General features: G+C 42.9%; 1 protein-coding gene and 1 pseudogene across 1 annotated transcript in view; both read right to left on the bottom strand.

Annotated features, from left to right (window-relative positions):
- Nucleotides 1–10,511, bottom strand: part of LOC139383031 (tnf receptor-associated factor 4a) — a 48,538-nt gene extending 38,027 nt beyond the window's left edge. The window contains exon 1 of the mRNA XM_071127324.1: nt 9,989–10,511. Within this exon, the coding sequence (XP_070983425.1) occupies nt 9,989–10,131 (143 nt within the window). The 5' untranslated portion in view covers nt 10,132–10,511. The remainder of the gene's footprint in view (nt 1–9,988) is intronic.
- A 2,789-nt stretch (nt 10,512–13,300) lies between these two features.
- LOC139382748 (serine/threonine-protein kinase Nek8-like) lies at nt 13,301–22,876 on the bottom strand (annotated as a pseudogene).
- Nucleotides 22,877–27,131: the final 4,255 nt, after the last annotated feature.

The raw sequence follows: 27,131 nt of genomic DNA, 5'->3' as shown, positions 1-27,131 counted from the left end.
GGCTGACGAGAGCCTGACCTCTATCTCTCCACTGTCTCAGACCACATCAATCATCCCCCTTTTCTTCCCTCCAAACTCTTTCCTCATTCACAATAAGCTTTTTGTGCACTCGCTTTCCCAGACGGCGGAAGGGATGGAGGGAAGAAGAGCGATGTGGGGAAGGAGAGAGGAAGTTGGAGGTTGCGGAGGCACTGAGAATGCTGGTGATGCTGCATCAAAATGGACAGCGTTATTACATGTGTGGGAGACTGAGAAGCCATACAGACAAGTCAGGGAGCAGAGAGAATAGATGAGTAGGCCTATAGCCTGCATCAGTAAAACAGCACAATCGCCACATCTCATGGACACTATGCTGCCAATGTTAAATTAATCATCTTCCCTCTCATAACACTCAAACTCATACTTCCTTGGCCGGTGGGGATGATTAATCACCACATGTATAAACCCCATGGCAATTATCCAAATGGCACCATGTTCCAAAATGGCATAACAATTAGACCGTAAGCACCTCGGGACAGTAGAGGAAGTCAGAAGTTACAGTAGGCTACCATAGTGTTAGGGAGGCTTATCCAGGAAGACGTTACAGTAGGCTACCATAGTGTTGGGGAGGCCCATCCAGGAAGAAGTTACAGTAGACTACCATAGTGTTGTGGAGGCCCATCCAGGAAGAAGTTACAGTAGACTACCATAGTGTTGTGGAGGCCCATCCAGGAAGAAGTTACAGTAGGCTATCATATTGTTGAGGAAACACATCCAGGAAGAATTTATGGGGCAGAATAAACCAATTACTGATCCAGTCAAGGCTAGGACGGAGTACTGTAGTATTCCCACAGAGATGACACAGTTGTGCAAGTGTGACCCTGCCTTGGCTCACACACACACTAACCCAAGATACATGACTCCATGTATCACACCATGTATGGGATGGGTTTGGCATGTAAGGCCGCTCTTACCCTATATCATGGGGAGAATAATTTTTATTGGGGAGAATTATTTTTATTCTCCTTTGCTAATGAGCATTGAGCTAATTGCCAAGGCCTATGATAAGGGGTTTGCCGTTAGCAACCAGGGCTGCGTTCCAAATGACACCCTATTCCCTATACAGTACACTACTTTTGATCAGAGCCTTATGGCCCTGGTCAAAAGTAGGGAATAGGGTGCCATTTGGGACGCAAGCCAAGATCAGCATACAGGCATGTGACTTACAGTTGATTGCAGAAGTGATAAGCCTCAGGGCTGTACTCGTTCTACTACCCCATGACTCTACATCAGGGCTGGGCCAGGGAGCCTCCAGGGCTTCTGCCTGTTGGCCTGTTGTATTTAAACATTCCTCCACTCCCTCGCTCTCTCCATGGGCGGAGAAAACAGCCCATTAGCATCACATGCTAACACGCTGACAGACAAGCTAAGTCTTTTCATCACAAAGGGAAAGGGGGATACCTAGTCAGTTGTCCAACAATGTATTCAACTGAAATGTGTCTTCCGCATTTAACCCAGCCCCTCTGAATCAGTGAGGTGCGGGGGCTACCTTAATCGACATCCACGTCGTCGGCGCCCGGAGGACAGTGGGTTAACTGCCTTGCTCAGGGGCAGAATGACAGATTTTGGCATAATTCAGCAAAAAAAAAAGATTGTGTTAGTTCAAAAGTAGTGTGTCTGTCAGAGAAAAGGGAAAAGTTATTGTACGATAGCATATGAAAAGCGTCAAACCTGAAGCGAGGGTGTGGAGGCCACTTGTTTCAAGGGATACCATGAGGAAAAGTTGAAGATAAGATTAAACTTGGATAGAGATAAAGGAGAGACCTGCTGAGATGTAACCATAGATCATTCATACTTATGAGTAAGTGGAAGTGTCAATTTGGTGATTTATGCTCTAAAGTAATAAGCTATTTTTATGGCCAGTTACACAGGAGTGGTGATTCCAGGTGGGTCCCAGAGACGCTGGCAGAGCTATCAGTGTCAAAGTGAAAGCTGGCTGGCAAGCCTGGACTGATTTCACATACTGAACACAAAAGCTGGGACTCACTGGGAGGGGATCCACTCTGTGTACAAAATGTATACAAATTACCTCAGGGAGCTTTGGTATAGGCTTACTTGTGCTTGCTTCAGAATGATCCCAACTGCCCTTTGTGCAATCCCTGCGTGCGCAACTGTCTCTGTCCTCAGTTTGAACAGTGTTCTAATTAAGCCAATGGAAAAATGGAAACACACTCGGTGAAATCTGCTACGTGTGGCTTTTTACTGTGTTAATCAATTGACTAGATTAATTTCTGTGTGAGATCGATGGAAGGGTGAAGTGGCTGTCAAATAGCCTAAACCCCTGTCAGCTGGACCAATAGGATCCCGACAGATGAATAGTAAAGTCGTTGTGGACCCCCCCTCTCTTGGCTGCGCTACAGTTTAGCAAGCTTACCAAGTCAATAATGTCACTGACATTGTAAGTCACTGACATTGTGTGTGTCCAAAATGCCACCCTATTCCCTATATAGGCACAACTTTTGACCAGGGCCCATAGTGCTATGGTCAAAAGTAGTGCACTATGTAGGGAATAGAGTGCCATTTGGGAAGCATCCTAGGTCACCAACATTGAAATGGAAAGCGATAAAAACTTGAGCTGAACAAATAGTGCAATCAATTCCCCATTAACTCTGAATATAACTGGTAGTAACATTAGTCACTCTACGCATCCACAAAATAGGTGCAGATGATTGCTCTCCCTGATAGTCTGGTTGTCCCCACTTCACAGTATACTGCAGCTACAACTGACTGTTGAATCGTGCTCTCTTTGTCTGTTATGATCACGAGTCGTCACTACTTTACAAAAACACTGGCTTGGTCTTTTTTTGTCTTGAAAAAAATCTATATTCTGTGCATCTTTGTGTTTTAAAAAGAGAAGCGTGGGATGCAGGGAGTAAAGGATTTGTATTCTCTGAACACAGACAGGGAGGCCTCTGAGGTAGACACAAAGCCGCAGGCAAAAGGCATTGACCACCAATGATCTCTTACTCTTCAACGGTCTCTCTCTTTCTATATACGAGCTTGTCATCCTGATACAGTATATTTGGAGAGCTTTGCCTTCAGACATCTTATTAAGATGGGCTCCCGAGTGGCACAGCGGTCTAAGGCACTGCATCTCAGTGCTAGAGGCATCACTACAGACACCCTGGTTCGAATCCAGGCTGTATCACAACCAGCCGTGATTGGGAGCCACATAGGGTGGCACACAATTGGCCCAGCGTCATCCGAGTTTGGCCGGTGTAGGCCGTCATTGTAAATAAGAATCTGTCCTTAACCGGCTCGCCTAGTTAAATAAATAAAAAATATTAAAATATGTTTATATACAGTGCCTTCAGAAAGTATTCATACCCCTTGTCTTATTCTACATTTTGTTGTGTAAAAGCCTGATTTCAAAATACATTTAATTTATTTATTTTTTACCCATCTACACATAATATCCCATTTAGAAATGTTTGCAAATTTATTGAAAATGAAATTCAGAAATATCTCATGTACATAAGTATTCACACCCCTGAGACAATACTTCGTCTTGAAGAGCTTTCCACACCTAATTGTGAAACATTTGCCCATTCTTCTTTTCAAATATCTTCAATCGCTGTCAAATTGGTTATTGATCATTGCTAGTCAACCATTTTCAGGTCTTGCCATAGATTTTTAAGTAGATTTAAGTCAAACTGTAACTAGACCACTCAGTAACATTCACTGTCTTCTTGGTAAGAAACTCCAGTGTATATTTGGCCTTGGGTTTTAGGTTATTGTCCTGCTGAAAGGTAAATTAATCTCCCAGTATCTGGTGGCAAGCAGACTGAACCAGATTTTCATCTAGGATGTTGCCTGTGCTTAGCTTCATCCGTTTCTTTCTTAGCCTGAAAAACTCACCAGTCCTTAACGATGACAAGCATACCCATAGCATGATATACAGCTGCCACCAATATCCTTGAAAATATGGAGAGTGGTAATGTGTTGTATTGGATTTGCCACAAACATAACACTTTGCATTCAGGACAAAAAGCGAATTGCTTGGCCACATTTTTTTGCAGTATTACTTTAGTGCCTTGTTGCAAACAGGATGCATGTTTTGGTATATTTGTATTCTGTACAGGCTTCCTTCTTTCCACTCTGTTATTTAGGTTAGTATTGTTGATTAACTACAATGTTGTTGATCCATTCTCAGTTCTATCACAGCCATTAAACTCTGTAACTGTTTTGAAGTCAGCATTGGCCTTATGGTGCAATCCCTGAGCGGATTCCTTCCTCACTGGCAACTGAGTTAGGAAGAACGCCTGTATCTTTGTAGTGACTGAGTGTATTGATACACCATCCAAAGTGTAACTAATAACTTCACCATGCTCAAAGAGATAAACATTGTCTGCTTTAATTATTTTTTTTTACCCATCTACAAATTGGCGCCCTTCTTTGCGAGGCATTGGAAAATCTCCCTGGTCTTTGTGGTTTAATTTGTGTTTAAAATTCACTGCTCGACTGAGGGACTATACAGATAATTTTATGTGTGGGGTACAGAGATGAGGCAGTCATACTTTTTTTTCACAGCCTGTTTTGCTCATTTTATCAAGGGTGCCAATATTAGTGGAGGACACTGCATATGTTAAAATAATAGTGCCAGAAATGATCAAATAAAAAAGTGCAATAATGCCTTGATCTTTTTGTTGAATTTCCTTTTTGACAAGACATGGCTCAAGTCCTATGATAATATCTACAGCACCATGAATAAGCAGCATGGCATTGCTAGTGGTCAATCTAGCTGCAAACCTGTGCTTACGACTAGGAGTCTGATTTATTTGACTGACACAGAGCGTCAACATCAGCCGTGTTCACAGTGTGCAGCTGGGAGGGAGGAAGACAAGTCATTCCTGGGACGCATCCCAAATGGCACCCCATTCCCTACATAATGCACTACTTTCAACCAGGGCGCAAATGTCTCTTGTCAAAAGTATTCCACTATGTAGAGAACAGGGTGCTATTTAGGACATAGCCCAAGATAGTCTAAATATGTGTAGAGAACTAGATAAGACCTATACGGTGAAAAAAACCTCCCACTTCTGGTTGTCTCTGGCAATGAAGTGAAACGCAAAAACATAAAGGGGAACCATAACTGCCATAACTGAAATATGTCCAGCCATTGTCTACTCAAACAATAACACAGAAGCTGTGTTCCAAGATGACGTAGCACAAAGTTCAGGTAGACCCACCTCTGCTTCCTGCATCCTGCAATAACCACGAGGGTTTAATTGAAATCCAATTAAATATACATAAAGTAGGACCCCCAAGTATTTCAGCCATCTTTCAATGGGGGCTGGGAGGGATGTGGTAGGGGTGAAGGGGTATGAGAACCTCAAGTGGCACAAAACTAAATCTAAAATATTTGCCAAAATTAAATACTGTATGTCTCCCAAATAGCACCCTACCCTACCTATCAGTGTTTCCCAACCCTGGTCCTTGGGTACCCCCAACAGTACACATTTTTATTGTAACCCTGGACAAGCACACCTGATTCAACGTGTCAACTAATCATCAGGCCCTCAATGAGCTGAATGAGGTGTGTTTGTCCAGGGCTACAATGAAAAGGTGTACTGTTATGCTCGAGGACCAGGGTTTGGATACACTGCCCTATATACTGCAGTGCATTACTTCTGACCAGAGCCATAAGGGGCCCTGGTCAAAAGTAGTGCACTATATAGGGGATAGGGTGCAATTTCTCTATTTTTCTATCTGCATTGTTGGGAAGGGCCTGTAAGTAAGCATTTCACTGGTTGTTTATGAAGCAAGTGACAAATAAAATGATTACAAAGAGATTTGAATTTGGTGACCTCCGAGTGAATGGTCCGCCAATCTCTCAGCACACTGATTCCCTGATTCCAATAAAGGAATCTGTCTAATCCCCCCTCATCCAAGGCAGCGCCACTGTTGACTGCCCCGGACCCAGCACCTCTACCACCCTGCACCCTCCCCTGGCCCGAAACGCAGTCAGGCAGGCATACATCCTAAGGGCAAAAAGACAAGGAAGATAGGCCAGGATCCCCTCTGCCTGCCTGGGTGAAAACACACAGATATTAACAAGCATACACACGTGGACAAATACAAATACACGCAGACATATTTCCATGCAGACTCACACACATTAACAGACAAAGTGCCTCTCCCCTCTCTCTGTCCCTGATCCTGAGGTCTTAACATTAGATAATGTGTCATGGTAGGGGACTACAGCTAGAATGGCAGCAAAGTCTGAAACATTTCTCCCTCATCACAGCACAGAATCTCTGACAGTTTATTACCTGAAACATGTATGTATAATATTACAATTGCATTGGGCCAAATGATTATACAATCAAGCAATTGTTTTCTCTTCTGTTTTGTGGCCTTTTGGAGCTTGAGTTCTCATTGGTGGCTCCCAGAATACTGCCAGTTGGGCCAATTTGAATTCAGTAATGGAAAATAAAAAAAAACTGACTTCATGAGAGATTTGCATGTATAAAGAACACCCCCAACGGCTGGCTACATTTGGCTAATCTAAAGGAATAAAGTTGACATGGGTGAAACTTTCCAAGGAGTGAATGTTGAAATATGTTATAAACATTTTCAATACCATAGGCTGGGTAGTGGTATTCAAACTTTTTCAATGGGGACCCCATTTCTTTCCCCATTTATACACCACTACTTCCCAGCAATAATTTATTGTGACCCCACCTCAAATATAATGACAACCTTAAAATCTGTGCATTTAGATTTTTACATGAACAAATAACCTTAAGAGATACAAATGTAATGAGTTTATCAAAATTAGAAGGAACCAATAAATACATTTACTCAATAACATTTAAGTTTTTTAAATGCTTGTATATTTTCACATAGAATAATCTGTCATCTTAACTTTCTGTTCCAATATATATATTTATAAGACTAATCGAACCATCTAGTAGCTGGTTCCCTCCGAAGTTTCCCCCAGGATAGCTGGCGCTCGAAGTCTATGTATATATACGGTAGTGTGTGTGTGTGTGTGTGTGTGTGTGTGTGTGTATATATATATATATATATATATATATATATATATATCCAAATATATTAAAAATACACACACTACCGTTCAAAAGTTTGGGGTCACTTAGAAATGTCCTTGTTTTTGAAAGAAAAGCACATTTTTGGTCCATTAAAATAACATCAAATTGATCAGAAATACAGTGTAGACATTGTTAATGTTTTAAATGACTATTGCAGTTGGAAACGGCTGATTTTTAATGGAATATCTACATAGGATGTACAGAGGCCCATTATCAGCAACCATCACTCTTGTGTTCCAGTTAGCTAATCCAAGTTTATAATTTTAAAAGGCTAATTGATCATTAGAAAACCCTTTGGCAATTATGTTAGCACAGCTGAAAACTGTTGTTCTGATTAAAGAAGCAATAAAACTGTCTTTTAGAGTCGTTGAGTATCTGGAGCATCAGCATTTGTGGGTTCGATTACAGGCTCAAAATGGCCAGAAACAAAGTACTTTCTTCTGAAACTCGTCAGTCTATTCTTGTTCTGAGAAATGAAGGCTATTCCATGCAAGAAATTTCCAAGAAGCTGAAGATCTCATACAACGCTGTGTACTACTCCCTTCACAGAACAGCGCAAACTGGCTCTAACCAGAATAGAAAGAGGAGTGGGAGGCCCCGGTGCACAACTGTGCAAGAGGACAAGTACATGAGACTGTCTAGTTTGAGAAACAGACTCCTCACAAGTCCTCAACTGGCAGCTTCATTAAATAGCACAGGCGAAACGCCAGTCTCAATGTCAACAGTGAAGAGGCGACTCCGAGATGCTGGCCTTCTAGGCAGAGTTGCAAAGAAAAAGACATATCTCAGACTGGCCAATAAAAAGAAAGGATTCAGATGGGCAAAAGAACACAGACACTGGACAGAGGAACTCTGCCTAGAAGGCCAGCATCCTGGAGTCACCTCTTCACTGTTGACGTTGAGACTGGTGTTTTGCAGGTATCTGAGCTGTTCTTACCATAATATGGACTTTGTCTTTTACCAAATAGGGCTATCTTCCTACCTTGAAACAACTCAACTGATTGGCTCAAACACATTAAGGAAAGACATTCCAAAAATTCACTTTTATCAAGGCACACCTGTTAATTGAAATTCATTTCAGGTGACTACCTCATGAAGCTGGTTAAGAGAATGCCAAGAGTGTGCAAAGCTGTCATCAAGGCAGAGTGTGGCCACTGAATAATCTAAAATATATTATATATTTTGATTCGTTACAGCCTTATTCTAAAATGGAGTAAAACAATTATAATATATAAATTATAAGCAATCTACACACAATACCTCACTATGACAAAGTGAAAACAAGTTTAAAGAAAAACAGAAATATCTTATTTACATTAATATTCATAACCTTTGCTGTGAGACTCAAAATTGAACTCAGGTGTATCCTGTTTCAATTGATCATCCTTGAGATGTTTCTACAACTTTATTGGAGAAGGGCCTTGGTCAGGGAGGTGACCAAGAACTCGATGGTCACTGACAGAGCTCCAGAGTTCCTCTGTGGAGATAGGAGAACCTTCCAAAAGGACAACCATCTCTGCTGCACTCCACCAATCAGGCCTTTATGGTAGAGTGGCCAGACAGAAGCCACTCCTCAGTAAAAGGCACATGACAGCCTGCTTGGAGTTTGCCAAAAGGCACCTAAAGGACTCAGACCATGAGAAACGAGATTCTCTGGTCAGATGAAACCAAGATTGAACTCTTTGGCCTGAATACCAAGCGTCACATCGAGGAAACTTGGAACCATCAATACATGGAAGCATGGTGGTGGTGGCAGCATCATGCTGTCGGGATGTTTTTCAGCGGCAGGGACTGGGAGACCAGTTATGATCGAGGCAAAGATGAACGGAGGAAAGTACAAAGAGGTCCTTGATGAAAACCTGCTCCAGAGCGCTCAGGACCTCAGACTGGGGTGAAGGTTCACCTTCCAACAGGACAACAACCATAAGCACACAGCCAAGACAACGCAGGAGTGGCTTCGGGACAAGTCTCTAAATGTCCTTGAATGGCCCAGCCAGAGCCAGAACTTTAACCCGATCAAACATCTCTGGAGAGACCTGAAAATAGCTGAGCAGCAACGCTCCCCATCCAAACTAACAGAGCTTGAGAGGATCTGCAGAGACGAATGGGAGAAACTCCCCAAATACAGGTGTACCAAGCTTGTAGCGTCTTACCCAAGAAGACTCTAGGCTGTAATCACTGCCAAAGGTGCTTCAACAAAGTACTGAATAAAGGGTCTGAATACTTATGTAAATGTGATATTTCCGTTTTTTATTTTTAATACATTTGTCAAAATTTCTACAAACCTGTTTTTGCTTTGTCATTATAGGGTATGGTGTGTAGATTCATGTGTGGGGGGGGGGGGGGGGAATTATTTGATACATTTTTAGAATAAGGCTGTAATGTAACAAAATGTGAAAACAGTTAATGGGTTAGAATACTTTCTGAATGCAATGTATATATATCTATTTTTTTTTTCGACATAGACTTTCAAAACCACTGGTTTAAAGAACACTGAAAAAACTTGCTTTCAGACCTCTCTCTCTCTCTCTCTCTCTCTGTGTGTATAGGCTACATGTCTTGTCTCACACTCTAGGAACTAATCATAAATGTTCAGTTTCAATTGGAAAGTATATATGTAAACATATCCTGTAGGTGTGTCCTTCCTTTGTAAGGCCTTTGCACTCACAGGTGAAACAATATTATAGGTAAAAGGAAGTGGTGTTGACTTACCCTTAAGGCTTTGTGTATACAGAACACATTACAATGTAATACCATTATGACAATCCAATAGGCTAATCTCTCTGAATCTGGAATATGACACACACACACATATACATTCAGAGAGAGAGAGAGAGCGAGACAGACACACACAGAAAGACATACAGAAACACAGACATAGACCAACAGCTTACCTTAAAAATTCTTGTAGACAGGTGTCACAAAATCGGTGGCCACACGTAGAAACTTGAACAGGGTCTCGCATGGCTTTACTGCATAAGGGACATTGAAACCGTCTCTTCGGTTTCTCCAGAAACTTGTAATCAAACCCCGGCATTGCTGCAGGATGTGTAGAAATACACTGCTGATTAATGTCTCTCCCTTCGCCCCTGTGTCCTGTCCACCTATGCGATGTGTGGTATGATGCCACCGATGTCTCTCTTCTGATGGCCGTCACCAGAGAGATTCTCAGATATATATGTCCCCTTCGCCAGCCAGCGACAGATCGGTTTGCGAGACGAAATTATTGACCGATTCAGCTCCGCCGTCTCTCCAGCAACCGGGTGACCGAGTGCATGGAAACAAAGGGAATCCTCGAAAGTATAAACGTTATTGCATCAAAACCTGGCGATGTCTTCTTCTGACAATATTCATCTGGGTCTATAAATGCAGGAAAATCGTCCGCATGTCTCCATGCAGAGGTAACAGTGACAGATTAAAGACAATGCTCTCATCCCATCTGTTTAGGTACATACCCCCGCCTACTATTTTTCTTGCGGGAGGAGTCGAAAGTGAACTCAACATAGCCTATCTGCTTTTCTATGCTATGGGTCAATGATATCTCCTCCTTTGATTTGATTTATTTGTCAGCTATTTAATTCAACTCTCTTTTTTATTAAATGAATGATAATCTAAAATGAATGGAAATAATGTATGGTTTCACCTGCAAATTGTGACTTTAATTAAATAGCTTGAAAGGAGCATGTTCACTTAAAAAAGGGTACAGACACAGTATCTAATGTTCAATCACAAAGTGAAATGGTTTGACATCCTAAAGTCTGCACAGAAAACATGGCATGTATTGATGAATTGACCCTAGGTAGACACATTAATAACTAATTAGGAAAAACTGCCCTCTGGTGGTGAAACTGAAAAAGAAGAGCCTGCTATTCATGGAGTTGCAGATAAATATGATCATCAATATGAAACATTGATTTCGATAATTGTCGGAAGTGGTTTCGAATGACAGGACAATAACTTGTCTTTAAAACCTTTACAATTGTGTCCATTTACAAATATTCAATAGCCATAGGTTGTCATCACCAACCTTGTTGCTTCAGGATTACATCATCACACAGGCACATACGCTTTCTTCAAATAACTGGCGAAAATCTGCTACAGCATTGTAGTATTACTAAATCATAGACCCTTTCAACCATATGGTACCACAGTATGAATCATAATACCCATACAACCTAGCGGTCAAACAGGGAAATGGTTGCAATCGTTTTTTCCAGCATTCATTTTTCCCATATGGGATTTTAGAAACACTTAAAATCAGGGCTGTGTTTTGTGTAGGCTTACCCTGGCGTGACGTTAATAACCATGTAAATCTCTCTATACTAGACAGTGACCCACCTTTTTTGCACTACAGTTTACTCTCCATCTCAGCCAGTTTGGAGGCTTTCCAACGTAAAATCAAGCCAGTGATCGCACCCTTTTCCCTATATAGTACACTATTTTTGACCAGGGCCTATATGGCTCCGTTCATAAGTCGTGCACTATGTAGAGAATAGGGTGCCCTTCGGGATGAAGCCAGTGTTATAATTAAGCACATCATATCAAACGGACTCATGCCTATGACACACACAGCTGAAGAGACAAGATTGACTCTTAATGTGTCTCTCATACCTGTGCCATGCTTTGTTAGTGACCCTTCCACATCAAAAATCTTAAACAATCTATGAACACTTGTGGATTGAAAGATCCATGTGTCTTGAATTGCATTTACTATAGCAGTGGCCTCCTTTAGTCAGCCTTAAAGAAACTTTCACTGTTCATGTGTTGTGTAAAATTACCTTACTATGACACAAAACAAACCACGTGTTATTGTAAATGAAAACAAAAGTTACTAATCCAATTGATGAGGACTAATCCTAAAAGCACAATGAGAGCCACTGATAATGTGCTCAAGATTTAAAGTGTCGTACTTGTTTGCTTCATTTGACTGACGAGTCAGTTAGTAGGCTCACACTGTAGTGGCAGTCCTAAACATTGTTTTGTCTAAATAAATACTGGGTAAATAAAGCTACCAAACCAGTTAGACATCCTGGGACTGTGTGTTGTATCATGCTAAGACAAAACCTTACTGCACGACAGCTCCCCAATCCCCAGCTCCACAACCTCCTCCTGCAATCTCACTCCAATACTTTTGGTAGAGCATTATATTAGCTACACAAGCTTAGGAAGCTAAATAAACTCAGCAAAAAAATAAATGTCCTCTCACTGTAAACTGCGTTTATTTTCAGCAAACTTAACATGTGTAAATATTTGTATAAACATAATAAGATTCAACAACTGAGACAAACTGAACAAGTTCCACAGACATGTGACTAACAGAAATTGAATAATGTGTCCCTGAACAAAGGGGGGTGTCAAAATTAAAAGTAACAGTCAGTATCTGGTGTGGCCACCAGCTGCATTAAGTACTGCAGTGCAGTATCTCCTCCTCATGGACTGCACCAGATTTGCCAGTTCTTGCTGTGAGATGTTACCCCACTCTTCCACCAAGGCACCTGTCTGACATTTCTTGGGGGAATGGCCCTAGCCCTCACCCTCCGATCCAACAGATCACAGACGTGCTCAATGGGATTGCGATCCGGGCCTTTCGCTGGCCATGGCAGAACACTGACATTCTTGTCTTGCAGAAAATCACTCACAGAATGAGCAGTATGGCTGGTCGCATTGTCATGCTGGAGGGTCGCTCAGTCCGATGATGCTGTGACACACCGCACCAGACCATGACGGATTCTCCACCTCCAAATCGATCCCTTGCTCCAGAGTACAGGCCTTGGTGTAACGCTCATTCCTTCAACGATAAACACGAATCCGACCATCACCCCTGGTGAGACAAAACCTTGACTCGACAGTGAAGAGCGCTTCTTGCCAGTCCTGTCTGGTCCAGCGTCGGTGGGTTTGTGCCCATAGCCGACGTTGTTGCCGGTGATGTCTGGTGAGGACCTGCCTTACAACAGTCCTACAAGCCCTTATTCGAGCCTCTCTCAGCCTATTGCAAACAGTCTGAGCACTGATGGAGGGACTGTGCGTGCCAGGAACGCACAAGCCCTCCATCAGTGCTCAGACTGTCCGCAATAGGCCCGAGAGAGGCTCGACTAAGGGCTTGTAGGACATTCCCCCAAGATGGAGGGATTGTGCGTGTCCTACAAGCCCTTAGTCGAGCCTCTCTCAGCCTATTGCGGACAGTCTGAGCACTGATGGAGGGATTGTGCGTTCCTGGTGTAACTCGGGCAGTTGTTACTGCCATCCTGTACCTGTCCCGCAGGTGTCATGTTCGGATGTGCCCATCCTGTGCAGGTGTTGTTACACGTGGTCTGCCACTGCAAGGACGGTCAACTGTCTGTCCTGTCTCCCTGTAGCGCTGTCTTAGGCGTCTCACAGTACGGACGTTGCAATTTATTGCCCTGGCCACATCTGCAGTCCTCATGCTTCCTTGCAGCATGCCTAAGGTACGTTCACGCAGATGAGCAGGGACCCTGAGCATCTTTCTTTTGGTGTTTTTTAGAGTTAGTAGAAAGGCCTCTTTACTGTCCTAAGTTTTCATAACTGTGACCTCAATTGCCTACCGTCTGTAAGCTGTTAGTGTCTTAATGACCGTTCCACAGGTGCATGTTCATTAATTGTTCATGGTTCACTGAACAAGCATGGGAAACAGTGTTAAAACCCTTTACAACGAAGATCTGTGAAGTTATTTGGATTTTTACGAATTATCTTTGAAAGACAGGGTCCTGAAAAAGGGACATTTCTTTTTTTGCTAAGTTTAGCTTCTAAAATGGAATGATTTGCATTTGTTCCATAAATTGTGCCATTAATAAGGTACCAACATTTACATAATACTATATGAAAAACTTAACATTAAAAGTTCATACAAACTGACTTGAGACAGAGCAACTGAAACTGTTTAAGATGTGCAGGGATCCTCTAAAGGCTTAGTAAAGGACAGGCCACTGGAAGAGGTTATTCAGGAGAGGCTAGTAGTCCTTCACCATGTGCCACTGTTTTTCTCCTGACAGCTAACGAGGGGCTGGACGGTGGTGGAATGGTTTACAGAGCTGTATCATCTGGGGACGGGCTCCTCAAGCAAAGCTGAGAAAAAGAAGAGTAAACAGAGAAGCCATCAACGTATCACTTATATTAGCACTAAAGACAGACAAGAATATACCATCTTACCCAATGCATGCATGTGTAATAAGGGGTCTGAGTCTTGTAAAAGGTTTCAGGACAGGTATTTCATTATTTCCCTCTTGTATTTTAGATATAGATACACCCACATTTCTTCTTGGTTACTTCACAATGCAGTAGGTGTGGTGGCACAAGAATGTTTTGAATGCCCACACACTGCCATTGTCTACCATGGATTTAGTCATACTGTATCTGGACTAATGAACTACTCATATACTGATAAAATAACAAAAGCCATGGAAGTCAAATGTGGGTGAAATGACCTGTGTGAGGGCACTCTGACTACTGTGTTGGCGTTTCAGGTCACTACCACATGGTAAGCAGGCAGGTCCGAGTTACACTGGAACAGGACTGTAACTTGGGTCTCTTCCAAAAATTAGAGACGTCTCTCTTACATACTGATCAGATTTTATATTCAATTTAATCTTTCCTAAATCTGTATATATTTTCAATGGGAGGGTTGCATTTTAATAGATATTGTGTGTGTCCCATTTGGCACCCTATTCCCTATATAGTGCAGTACTAGTGATTAGTGCACTACAAAGGGAATAGGGTGTCATTTGCGAAACCATCATTGTTTTAAAGCAGATGAATTGCTAGCTTGTTCGCTTTTCCTTATGAGAGGGACCGTTACTCACAGGTTGGATAATACATTCTCTTGTTGAGGTTGGGGAAATATTCACATTACATGAAGATCCATACACTGCATGCAAGCAAACTGAAATCAATAACTATAAATGTGCACTATGTACGGTAAATAGTGAAATGTGAGTAAATGATTACTGGTGTAAATGGATACAGACATTCAACCTAACCAACCCTCTGCCTGGTTTTGTGGAGATGGCAGAGGATGCCTATTATCAGAGACACTGGTTTGTTACATTCAGGTTTATAAACAGAGCTAACCCCAGCTCATCTCCCCAATGCCTAACGAGCTAAGCATGACAGGGAGGCAGGCCCCTGTTGTTAATTTTCTTGCTTGTGGAGAGCAAGGCACAACTGATTGCCTCATCCACGTTAATGAGCCTCTGTTACTACAGACCCTGAGGCGATGGAGACACAAAAAGCCAAACATGGGGCTTGTTGGTCACTTTTGAATTAACTGACTGTGAGAAAGCTACAGGAAAATCTGCATGGTGGGGTTAGCTAATTATCAAGCTATTAACAAATAGGCTCTTTCAGACCTTCTGTTCTACAAGGAAAAACATGGATCTCTGTCAGCATCATCTAAGGGAGCTTGTCTCAAGTTTCACCTTTGACTTCTGTTTGATTTCACCACAAACAGTATGTGCTACTGGCAATTTCACATACTTTTGTTTAACAAAAAGGTAATAGGAAAAATATTATGTTTCACTGCCAGCAGACTGTTGCCATGACAACAGGCCACCGTCACAGTGAACGGGTGGCTCTCCTCGAGCTGCACTGCTTTCGGTATCCCAGAATCCACCTCTTTTCTTCCGAGGCGGCCATGGGCCCCCTTTCTCCAGATATACTCCTTCCCATTCTACACCAAGATAGAGTGAAGAGAATAGTTACGTTCTTCAGCGCACATCCCAGGATTCATGAATCTGCACAATCCTTAACAGACAGCCCTCTCTTCTCCCTCGTCTTACCTGCCCTCTCTTCTCCTCCCTGCTCCTGCCATGCCAGCAATAATGGCTCTATCCCTGGGAGAGCAGAGCTGAACAAAGCCAGCCCTAAACAATGAGGTGACTGTGCCTGCAATCTCCCTATGGGAGGTCATGCTGATCATTGACACATTCTGACATGCATTCTCCACAACTTTCTACCCTTTGGAAAATGTCTAATACACATCTGTTAAAGCATTTGCTGAAAGCACATCTCCATAGACATTACAGAAACCGATTGGTACAGTGTTCAATTAGTTCTTCTAATAAAGTGCGTTATCTAACATCCAAAGTTTACTGAGGACATCACATTTCTCCAATACTTTATATAAATTGAAAATGTCCGCTTAAAGCATATTCCCTGATTGCTAATGCCCCCTACACACCTGATCCAATGGCTAGAGTGAAGGCTTCCCCACAGGCTGCCATGGTGATGCCCTGTAGGCCCAGGAAGGGCACACGACTGGTCCGACGGGAGCTACAGCCCAACTGACCATGCTGGTTACTACCAAATGTGAAACACTGACCCTCCTCTGGACACACGGAACAGGGGAATAAAATGTGTGTAGAAGATTGTTATTTTGTATTGTCAAAAGACACATAGAAGCACAAGCATCCTATAGTAGATAATAGTATTACAATACATCTAGATGTTTTACTATTTAAACATGACACGGGGATGTCACGTCCTTGCAGCTTATAGGAACTTTGGGTTTCTAATTACAATGGGTTCAGGAACTGCATGGTGACATTTCAGGTGAAGACAAAATATAATTTAACCTCTGACAGCAACAGAGTGGGCTGTTCCAATATAAATGTAAACAACCTTGTCCACGTTCAGCGGTGCTGATTGGACAAGACTGAACGAGTGGACTTCTTCAATCTGGTCACAGGGTGCTGGCTCCTTTGCAGCGTTGATCTTATCCAACCGCAGGTTGTTGAACCTAACCAAGCACATTTAGAGGAGTCGCAATTGTTTTCATGGCAACACATTTATAGGCTTAAATGTAAATTATAATGGGGAGCCAAATTCTGATCTTTTGCTCAATTATTGGCATGCAAAAGATCTGATCTGATTGGTCCAAACCCAATTATTGGAAAACTAACAGAAGTGGACTGCCTGTGTAAACACAGCCTTCGAAGAAAATATCAATCTACTATTCTGGTCAATTAATTAAAAATAATGTTTGAATCGTATCAAAAGGGAAACATTGATATCTTAAAAGTAAACTAGATCCAGTTGACCTTATCAGCTGAAATGTGTTTTCTACAATTTCACACAACAAAAGTGTAAGGAAGAAATGCTGTGTCATGTTCTGTAAGAATTCATTGAGGGGGAGTTTCTTGTTCTGTGTTCAAGGCAGAGAAAATATTCAGTACGGAGTAGAGTGAGTAAGAGAGTTAGGGAGGGCAGGAAGTAGGTAAACCACAGGTATCTGGGCAGTTCTGTCTCCACTCAGCATCACACTATGCCCTGCTATAGCACTCAGGCCTGGATTCAAATACTATCTGAAATCTTTCAAATACTATGACTGTAAGCTTTAACCTGTCTGTAGTGACAGATAGGCAAGGTTAGCAGTTTTGAGAATATTATATTGGTCCATTAAACCACGCAAACTCAATTAAGCACAGATCAAGTATTTGACATTATTTCAAATAGTATTTGAACCCAGATCAGATAGCACTGTGCTCATTCTCCTAAACCTCGCTCTAATAGAACCCTGCTTCCTGCCCATGAGGATTTCTGGTAGATGGGTTAACTATCAGAGAGAGTGTTTGTCACCGTAAGAGAATGCTGCCTCACTGGATATTGGCCCAGAAGAAAATGGCATACAAAAAAGCATGAAAAGCAAAAAAGCATGTCAATGAAGAGCTATGTCAGTGCTTAAGCAAGCAGGGTGTTGGTGCAGTGGAAATAAAGGGCATGTTTCACCTTTAACGTGAGCGCTGCTCTTTAGTGAGTTGTTAATGAAAAGGATTGCTCGCATTAATAGTAACCTCTGTGGAATGCCAGTACAATTTCACAGCACTTTCATGCAATGACTGAATATGTTCATTATGTTGTTACTACATTCCAGGGGAATGTTTATCCTAATGAATGCACAATATTTAGGCTAGAAAACAAGCATCTGTTCAGAAGAGGAAATAGATTTTAAATGTGGACTAGTTTGTTACATGCATTGTCTTGATCCTACTAGAGGATTTTTGCTTACTGGTTAATTGGAACTCAAATATTCTACTAAGTAGCCTATAAGAGAAGGTAACTTTACCCGATGCTGCCACAGGCCAGAATGCTGTTACGGGTGCTGATAACCATGGAGCAATCCACTCCACACAGCACCCTGTGGGCCTGAAACTCCCCTGGCACACACACCTGCTGGGGAGAGTTGTGGGAGTCCTGGATGCCCAGCCCCAGGCGACCTGCCACAGAGGGGAACAGATAGGGAACATGAGGGTGCAGAAAGCAAAACATTCTGTTAGAATGCCAAGCTCTCCCACAGCCACTGCTGACATAATCAAAGAAGACAGAGAGTGATTGACAACCCCCAAAATAAACTTGCTCATTTACCATTGTCACCTCTTCCCCAGAATAATATTTCTCTGTCATTGGTCACAGCAAGCACATGGGAAGCATCACATGACACCTGGACCAGCTCGTATCCGAGTAAGGCCTCCACGAACTTGGGCTGGGCATAAATACATATAGAGAAATAATATCAAGCTTTCCCCCAGAACGACTGACTACGTTTATAACAAACCTCAAAATCATAGACATTTACCTGTGTTACATCATTAAAATTCCCCATGTCCGAGACAGCCATTGCTTCCGCTTCCAAACGTCATAATAACACCTCGTTCTGCAAATTGAAAATAAATAGAGGAGATTATAGGTACGATGAGCTGATGGGTGTGGCTATAGCATAGTGTGTGTTTTAATCCCTAACAAGGGAATACTAAACTGCTCCACCACAGTGATAAATGGTGATAAGTGAGCAGGAAATAGAGCTGGGACTTTAATCCTTTGTTATCTGCTTTTGGTATTGGACTAATGACAGCTCACTCAAGACTATGACTGTTACTAACGGTGTATCCCAATTAGAGAAAGTATACCTACTAAACGCCAGGTCAGCAGTGTGGAGATTACATTCTGTAGGGGAGGACAAACACTGATGAATGTTCTGTAAAAGAGGTGATTACATCCACACTTCCAAGTGCAGCTTACATTCCAATGCTGCTCCAGTGCTTTATGATAGTACTATATACTGCAGTGTGTGTGTGCGGTAGCAAAAACACACAGTGAATAAATATTGATTTCCTATAGTGAAGCTCCCCTACTGAGGCTGACCTGACACAGATGCTGTGCCCCCCAGCAGGAAACAATAAGCGATGGTGTACATCCCAAAAGGCACCCTATTCCCTATATAGTGCACTACTTTGACCAGAGCCCTATGGGCCCTTAGTGCACTACTTTTGACCAATGCCCTATTGACCCTGGTCAAAATTAGTGCACTATATAGGGAATAGGGTGCCAGTTGAGATGCTATTATGGCCTGTACCTGTCATACAGGTGGTGAAGAGATCCCCACAGGACAAAGACTTGATGGTGACTCCAGACTGTCCCTCCAGGAAGCGAGAGCTGAACTGCAGCTGCATCTGTTCTACTGCACCAGGCAGAGTGGGCTCACCAGATCCTACTGACATCGCCTGGCACCGTACCATTAGGATGTGGTTAGGAAATGTGTGAATACTGCTGATACTAAAGACTGTCCAGATAACACTCTCATATCGTTAAAAACAAATCCTTCATCTTGTAACCATTCTAATGCATAATCTGAGGGTATTAAAGTGGCAGCTAGTAGCTTAGATGGTTACGGGCAATATTTATCTATGAAACCTAACTGAGGTTTACAAGGCTAATTCAAACAGAGAAGGGAAATGTGGATCAAGAAATCCAATCTGACCTCCTAGGTGATGAGTCAGCCTGACTTGGTGACGCCCATTTTCTGTGTGCGTCCCAGGGCCACCTGCAGCACCTCTGTGTTGAGCATGGGCAGACCCAGGGATGAAAATTATACTAAAGGGTGTTAATTATTACAGAACCGGTTCAATCATAGATGTGGCAGGAATGTCAATGACCTCTGAATGACCTTGTGCCGGTCATTCGCCCTCCCGGTTTACCATGACCTCCTGACTGCACGGTGGACAGTGGTTTCTCAGTTATGGACCAGAAATCAAAATGTATTTGAATATTATATACATACACTTCCATCAATGGTAATGTATGTATATATGAGAAAAATTGTTGTTTTCTTATGATGAGTCTGGTGACTAGAAGCTAGAGGCTTTGGCTGTGTCCAAAATGGCATCCTATTCCCTATATAGTGAACTGTATAGGGAATAGTGTGCCATTTGGGATAGACTTTTGTGGCATTCCCTACCTGCACATTTTGACGTTGCCTATATCAGTGAAGCGGTTGAGCAGGGGTTTGATGCAAACAGGGTGGGCCATGATCTCATTGAGCTGTGGGCGTTTGGATGGGTCCAGGTTGAGCATGTTCATTATTAACTTCCTGAGTTCTTGACGGTACAAGTCTGAGATGGGGGCAAAGGTACCGTTCATGATCTTCAACACTAGGGCAGGTAGGTTCTGTAAAAGAAGGAAGAGTGAGTAAGCCCAAGTTGAGGAATGAAATATTAAAACAATGCTAATGCCTTGATTTCTTTATAGGTTTACTTTTGGACCAGTAAGCTTTATGCATCATCCAACAAATTAAATACATTTTACATGGAGATGGAAAGATACGTGCTTCAAAAACTAATGTGAGATATGATTCACTTCAATGCTATTTTTGGATCTTTTGGATCCTGTGCAAGGACAGTTTCTGAAATTGTAATGGCAATGTACGAAGTGCATTTGAAAGAAATGTGTACAGCAGTCTCAAAAGCTCTCGATGCTGGCTAGCTCATATAGAACACAGCCCAGGACCCAGGTATCACTCTTCTGATTATAGGGCTTTCTATCACACAGCTCCGGAGAGATGCAGCATGGGGCCCCCACCACCTGAATGGAAATAAAACAAAGGATAAACTCTACTGCCAGTGCTGCCTATGACTATGCTTATCATCAGCGTAAGCATTTTTCTGTTACTATGTAGTCAGGTGACCAATGCTAGATCATGTCCACTCACAGTGTAGGCTTTGCTCTTGCTGACAAGGATTTTGGAGATTCCAAAGTCGCCTATTTTGACAATCATTTGATGCTTGTCAAGCAGAATGTTCTGGGTCTTCAGCTTGCGGTGTAGGATGGATTTGTTGTGCACATGGTACAGGGCCAGCAAGATCTGGACTAAGAACTACAGGATGATGTCCTCATCCAGCAAGGAGTTACAGTGCTTCTGAATGTAGTCGGCTAGGGCTCCACCTACAGTAAGAAAGCAGGGAAATAATAGCTACAGTCGAATAGATCATGCTCTCAGGCCACCGAGTTTTATAGCATAATGCAGTGCCCTATATCATATATCTCCTGAAGCTTTATAACAGGGACTGACATCTGATGAGACCTCATGGGGAACATCTGACAAGCAAAACATAGGACACCCTATGTTACAGCATAGGTGTCAGACTTTCATGAGAACAGTGAGCTATGTACCTTATGTGTTATGTAACAAACAATTGTGTGTGTGTGTGTGGGGGGGGGGGGGGGGGGGGGGGGGGTAATGTGACCCATAGCGATCATCAGAGCCTTGTCCTCCAGGAAGTTCTCATAGTACTCTATGATGTTGTGGTGGTTGAGCAGCTTTAGCACCTGGCACTCGTTCTGGGCATTGAGGCGTTCATCACTGATCATCTACTCTACTGGGATCTCCTTCAGGATCACAAAGGCCCCGTCACTGCGCAGGCGACACAGGTGCACTATCCTGTCACACATGATATGGGAAGTTGGAGAATGAGTAGCGTGGTGAAGAGTTGGGAAAGTGTGTTCTGGTGTAGGCTATCCCTTACAGTGGGCCTACTTGCTTGTATGCTCTTGTACATTATTGCTACTGATATGGATGCTAAATCAAATCAAATTGTATTTGTCACATGTGTTTAGCAGATGTTATTGAAAATTGCTATGTAATGTGAAATCTGTGAATGTATTGTAACGTTTTTAAAATTGTATAAACTGCCTTAATTTTGCTGGACCCCAGGAAGATGGGGTAATAAATACGAATGCATTCATGCATGTGGGCATTATAACTAGAATTTGACAATTTATATAATGGGCAAATAACATTACACATCACAGTTAGTTATGATTAAAAAGACAACACTGTAGCTTTGCACTCGTCATGTACTAGTATTGTACAATATTGATTAGGGCAGCGATAGAAATACAATGAGCGCATAATTCGAATTCTATGAGCGCCGGACATTTAATTAAAGATGGGCGCGCCTGAACCAATGTACATGCTTTCCGTGATTTAAGTTTGACAGGAAGATAAATTAAACATCACAAAGTATTGTAACGACCCTGGGTTTATAAGCGCGGAAATCGACTCTGCCGCTCTAGCATGCTTTTGCGGCACAGTCGATAGCGCTCCGGACCTCGGGCTAGAAGGTCGAGGGTTCGTGACCTCCCTGCCTGTTTCATTACATTGGTATCAGAAGTGATCGGACCTTGCATCCACGACAGTGCGTTCCTGTAAGACGTAGAGTCGCAAGCTAGTGCGAGGACGCGCTCTTTGAAGGGAGTGTAACGACCCTGGCTTTTTAAGCGCGGAAATCGACACTGCCGCTCGAGCATGCTTTTGCGGTACAGTCGATAGCGCACCCGACCTCGGGGTCGAGACCTGTTCCTTGCTGTTTCATTACAGTATGAATAAGAGTACTGTGCCTTAGCAATGCAGTTTCATCAAGAAGTTAAAAGTGAATTATTTCGGATTACCCAAAAGCTCCTCTTCCGACCACTTTGATTTTCTCATACTTCTCCATCTCTGTAAAGACAAGGCTGTAAAAAAACATCCAAAGTCGTCTCCAGGTAACACTTCCTCTGCTCCTGTAGAGATCAACTAGGGACAAAAGGCACGCAAGTCTGAAAGCGAGCTTCTTCTGTTTTCCTTGAGCCTGAGTCTAGGGCAATTTGTGGTTACACAAAGGCTTTTTGTTGTAGGCTATTATTGAATGCTCCTTCATATAATTTTACTAAGTTAGACATTGTCATCATAAATACTGTTGTGTGTGTGTGTGAGAGTGAGTGAGTGTTAGTTCCCATATTATCTCTCTCCTAGGTAGGGCTGTAGATAACAGTGTCTAGACGGCATGTAATTATGGAGCGCCTTCCCTTTGGCTGAGATAAGCAGGCAGCTGGCAAGCTTTGCTCCTGTCCCTTCTGCTTCCGTCTCTGCTCTAATGCAGGCCATAACAAACATATTGTAGTCTCTCTGACAAGGCCTTGTCAGGTCTGTAATGCGCTGGTTACACATCACAGCCCTCATTTGAAGCAGCAAATTTTCTGCTTATTCTCAGGTTCATCTTCCAACACCACATGCTGATCTAAACTATACATCACTGTACCTTGGCACTGGTGAAAATCATTGTAATCAATGTCTGTTTACACTGCTTGTTGACCTTGCTTAACTGAAATGTGCACTCTCTCTCACACTGCCTGGACCTGCTGGGTGACATATTTGACCTGCTGGGTGACATATTTTGTTTTGAGTTGTGTGCTATCACTGGGGGTGTTTGTGTGTGTCACTGGATGGATGGATGTCAATGTCCAGGAATGCACTATCTGAAGGTGTAGTGTAGGGTGCACACCGAAACTACGGACGTTAAATCACTTAGTATGTACCTGAGTGGGAAGATAAGAACAACTGAAACTGCTTGACTGATTGTAAATCAATCTGTAGAGATCATCACATTTATGAGATCTCATGAGATGAGAGACACCTCATAAAAGTGTCAGGAATCAGTGGGTGGAAGTCAGAATCACATCCAAAATATGTTATTACCTAACATCCACTTCCCACTGCAGATTGTTTACTAGATGTGGAAACTAGAGAGGGTAGTTACATTTCAAATGGTACATATTCCCTACATAGTGTACTACACTGCTCAAAAAAATGGGAACACTAAAATAACACATCCTATATCTGAATGAATGAAATATTCTTATTAAATACTTTTTTCTTTACATAGTTGAATGCGCTAACAACAAAATCACAGAAATTATATTTGGAAATCAAATTTATCAACCCATGGAGGTCTGGATTTGGAGTCACACTCAAAATTAAAGTGGAAAACCACACTACAGGCTGATCCAACTTTGATGTAATATCCTTAAAACAAGTCAAAATGAGGCTCAGTAGTGTGTGGCCTCCACGTGCCTGTATGACCTCCCTACAACGCCTGGGCATGCTCCTGATGAGGTGGCGGATGGTCTCCTGAGGGATCTCCACCCAGACCTGGACTAAAGCATCCGCCAACTCCTGGACAGTCTGTTGGTGGATGGAGCGAGACATGATGTCCCAGATGTGCTCAATTGGATTCAGGTCTGGGGAACGGGCGGGCCAGTCCATAACATCAATGCCTTCCTCTTGCAGGAACTGCTGACACACTCCAGCCACATGAGGTTTAGCATTGTCTTGCATTAGGAGGAACCCAGGGCCAACTGCACCAGCATATGGTCTCACAAGGGGTCTGAGGATCTCATCTCGGTACCTAGTTGCAGTCAGGCTACCTCTGGCGAGCACATGGAGGGCTGTGCGGCCCCCCAAAGAAATGCCACTCCACACCATGACTGACCCACCGCCAAACCGGTCATGCTGGAGGATGTTGCAGGCAGCAGAACGTTCTCCACGGCGTCTCCAGACTCTGTCACGGCTGTCACGTGCTCAGTGTGAACCTGCTTTCATCTGTGAAGAGCACAGGGTGCCAGTGGCGATTTGCCAATCTTGGTGTTCTCTGGCAAATGCCAAACGTCCTGCACGGTGTTGGGCTGTAAGCACAACCCCCACCTGTGGACGTCGGGCCCTCATACCACCCTCATGGAGTCTGTTTCTGACCGTTTGAGCAGACACATGCACATTTGTGGCCTGCTGAAGGTCATTTTGCAGGGCTCTGGCAGTGCTCCTCCTGCTCCTCCTTGCACAAAGGCGGAGGTAGCTTTCCTGCTGCTGGGTTGTTGCCCTCCTACGGCCTCCTCCACATCTCCTGATGTACTGGCCTGTCTCCTGGTAGCGCCTCCATGCTACAGCAAACCTTCTTGCCACAGCTCGCATTGATGTGCCATCCTGGATGAGCTGCACTACCTGAGCCACTTGTGTGGGTTGTAGACTCCGTCTCATGCTACCACTAGAGTGAAAGCACCGCCAGCATTCAAAAGTGACCAAAACATCAGCCAGGAAGCATAGGAACTGAGAAGTGGTCTGTGGTTGCCACCTGCAGAATCACTCCTTTATTGGGGGTATCTTGCTAATTGCCTATAATTTCCACCTGTTGTCTATTCCATTTGCACAACAGCATGTGAAATGTATTGTCAATCAGTGTTGCTTCCTAAGTGGACAGTTTGATTTCACAGAAGTGTGATTGACTTGGAGTTACATTGTGTTGTTTAAGTGTTCCCTTTATTTTTTTGAGCAGTGTACTTCTAACCAGGGGCCATATCTCTGGTCAATTTACATGTATTTAATTGAACCTTTATTTAACTAGGCAAGTCAGTTAACAACAAACTCTTATTTACAATGACGGCCTACCCCGGCCAAACCTGGGCCCATTGTGCGCCGCACTATGGGACTCAAAATCACAGCCTGATGTGATACAGCCTGGATTTTAACCAGGGACTGTAGTGATAGCCTCTTGCACTAAGATGCAGTGTCTTAGACCTCTGCACCACTCGGGAGCCCAAAGGCAGTGCAGTATGTAGGGAAAAGGGTGCCATTTAGAACTCAGCCAGTGCCTGTCTCGTTAGTGGTTCAGGTCTTTAATGAGGATGACTTGCTGATCCAGACAATGTGTGGTTTACCTACAGCTTTGTCTACATGATAGAGGTGCAGTGTTCTTATCCGCTGTGTTCTTATCCGCTGTGTTCATGGTGGTGTGACTCTATTCACAGCAGTGAAGTGAGGGCTCTATTGAGGTGGTTTAGCTCTTATATGTGTGTGTTCATGGAGTGATGGGTTTCTGTTGATTTCAGTCAACAACATTGTTACAGCCTAAACACCTTTCTTTGTCAGTCTGTTAACAAAAGAAACCATCATTCATTAACAGGCAGAGAAATATGTGTCACGTTTGTTTCCATCAGCTCACCCGTGACTTAAAGTAGAAACATAACAACCCTTTGCTCATTGGAACTCCATTTGGGAAATCAATTGACGTTCACTGAGTACCTTTTATGTGGCATTCATTGATTTTAATGTTATCATTTACATTTCTTCATTGATTTTTATACAGGCCTTCTTTATGTACATCAAGTAAAGAGAAATATGCACACACTACATTAGGCACCGACTACACATGTTTTCCGTGGTAAATCTGGCAGTGTGTAATCTAGTTTCCGCCAGCTGTGCATTCGGATGAATCTTCCCCATCCTCCACTGAAACAGGCTTATTTGTGTTTGTCTATTAAAATGCACTAACGACCCTCAGAAATAAATGAACCCTTCGATTTGTCACTTCATTGGCTGTTCAAAATCTCCATTGTACTTTTTCTCTGTGACACTAGGGTAGCGTCCCAAATTACACACTTTTTTCTATAATATTGCACTAATTTTGACCAGAACCCTATGGGTTAGTGCACTGTATAGGGAACAGGGTGCCATATGGGACACAACCTAGAATCAATACAGCCAAATGAGCACTGAACCAGGCACTAAGATTCCATTCAGCCGCACCACATGATATTGGGATTGGAACACCTACTTTGGACAGACACAAAGAGGTATTTCTTCCATTAGCCTCTACAAGAAAGCCAATCACAGCGCATTTCCACTGAGGATTTACCCCAGTGTTTTTTTACCCAAAGGGCTCAGACTTTTCTGTTTCCATCTATGCGGGAATGCTCTGACTTATGCCCAAAGTCAGGCCACTGGTACTTTTCAGCTGGTATTTACAGAACAATAGCTAACTGAACTTAAACACCTCACAAAGCAACATTCTTGTGATGCAAAGGTTGTTGATTCTGCTCGCCAAGTCTTTAGTGTCACACTCCTAATGGAAACACATTTACACTATAGCGACATTAACATAA

Source organism: Oncorhynchus clarkii, chromosome 24, assembly GCF_045791955.1.
Source record: "Oncorhynchus clarkii lewisi isolate Uvic-CL-2024 chromosome 24, UVic_Ocla_1.0, whole genome shotgun sequence".
NCBI classification, from domain to species: domain Eukaryota; kingdom Metazoa; phylum Chordata; class Actinopteri; order Salmoniformes; family Salmonidae; genus Oncorhynchus; species Oncorhynchus clarkii.
Note: the sequence above shows the minus strand (reverse complement) of the source record. Positions and strands in the feature narration are given on the sequence as shown.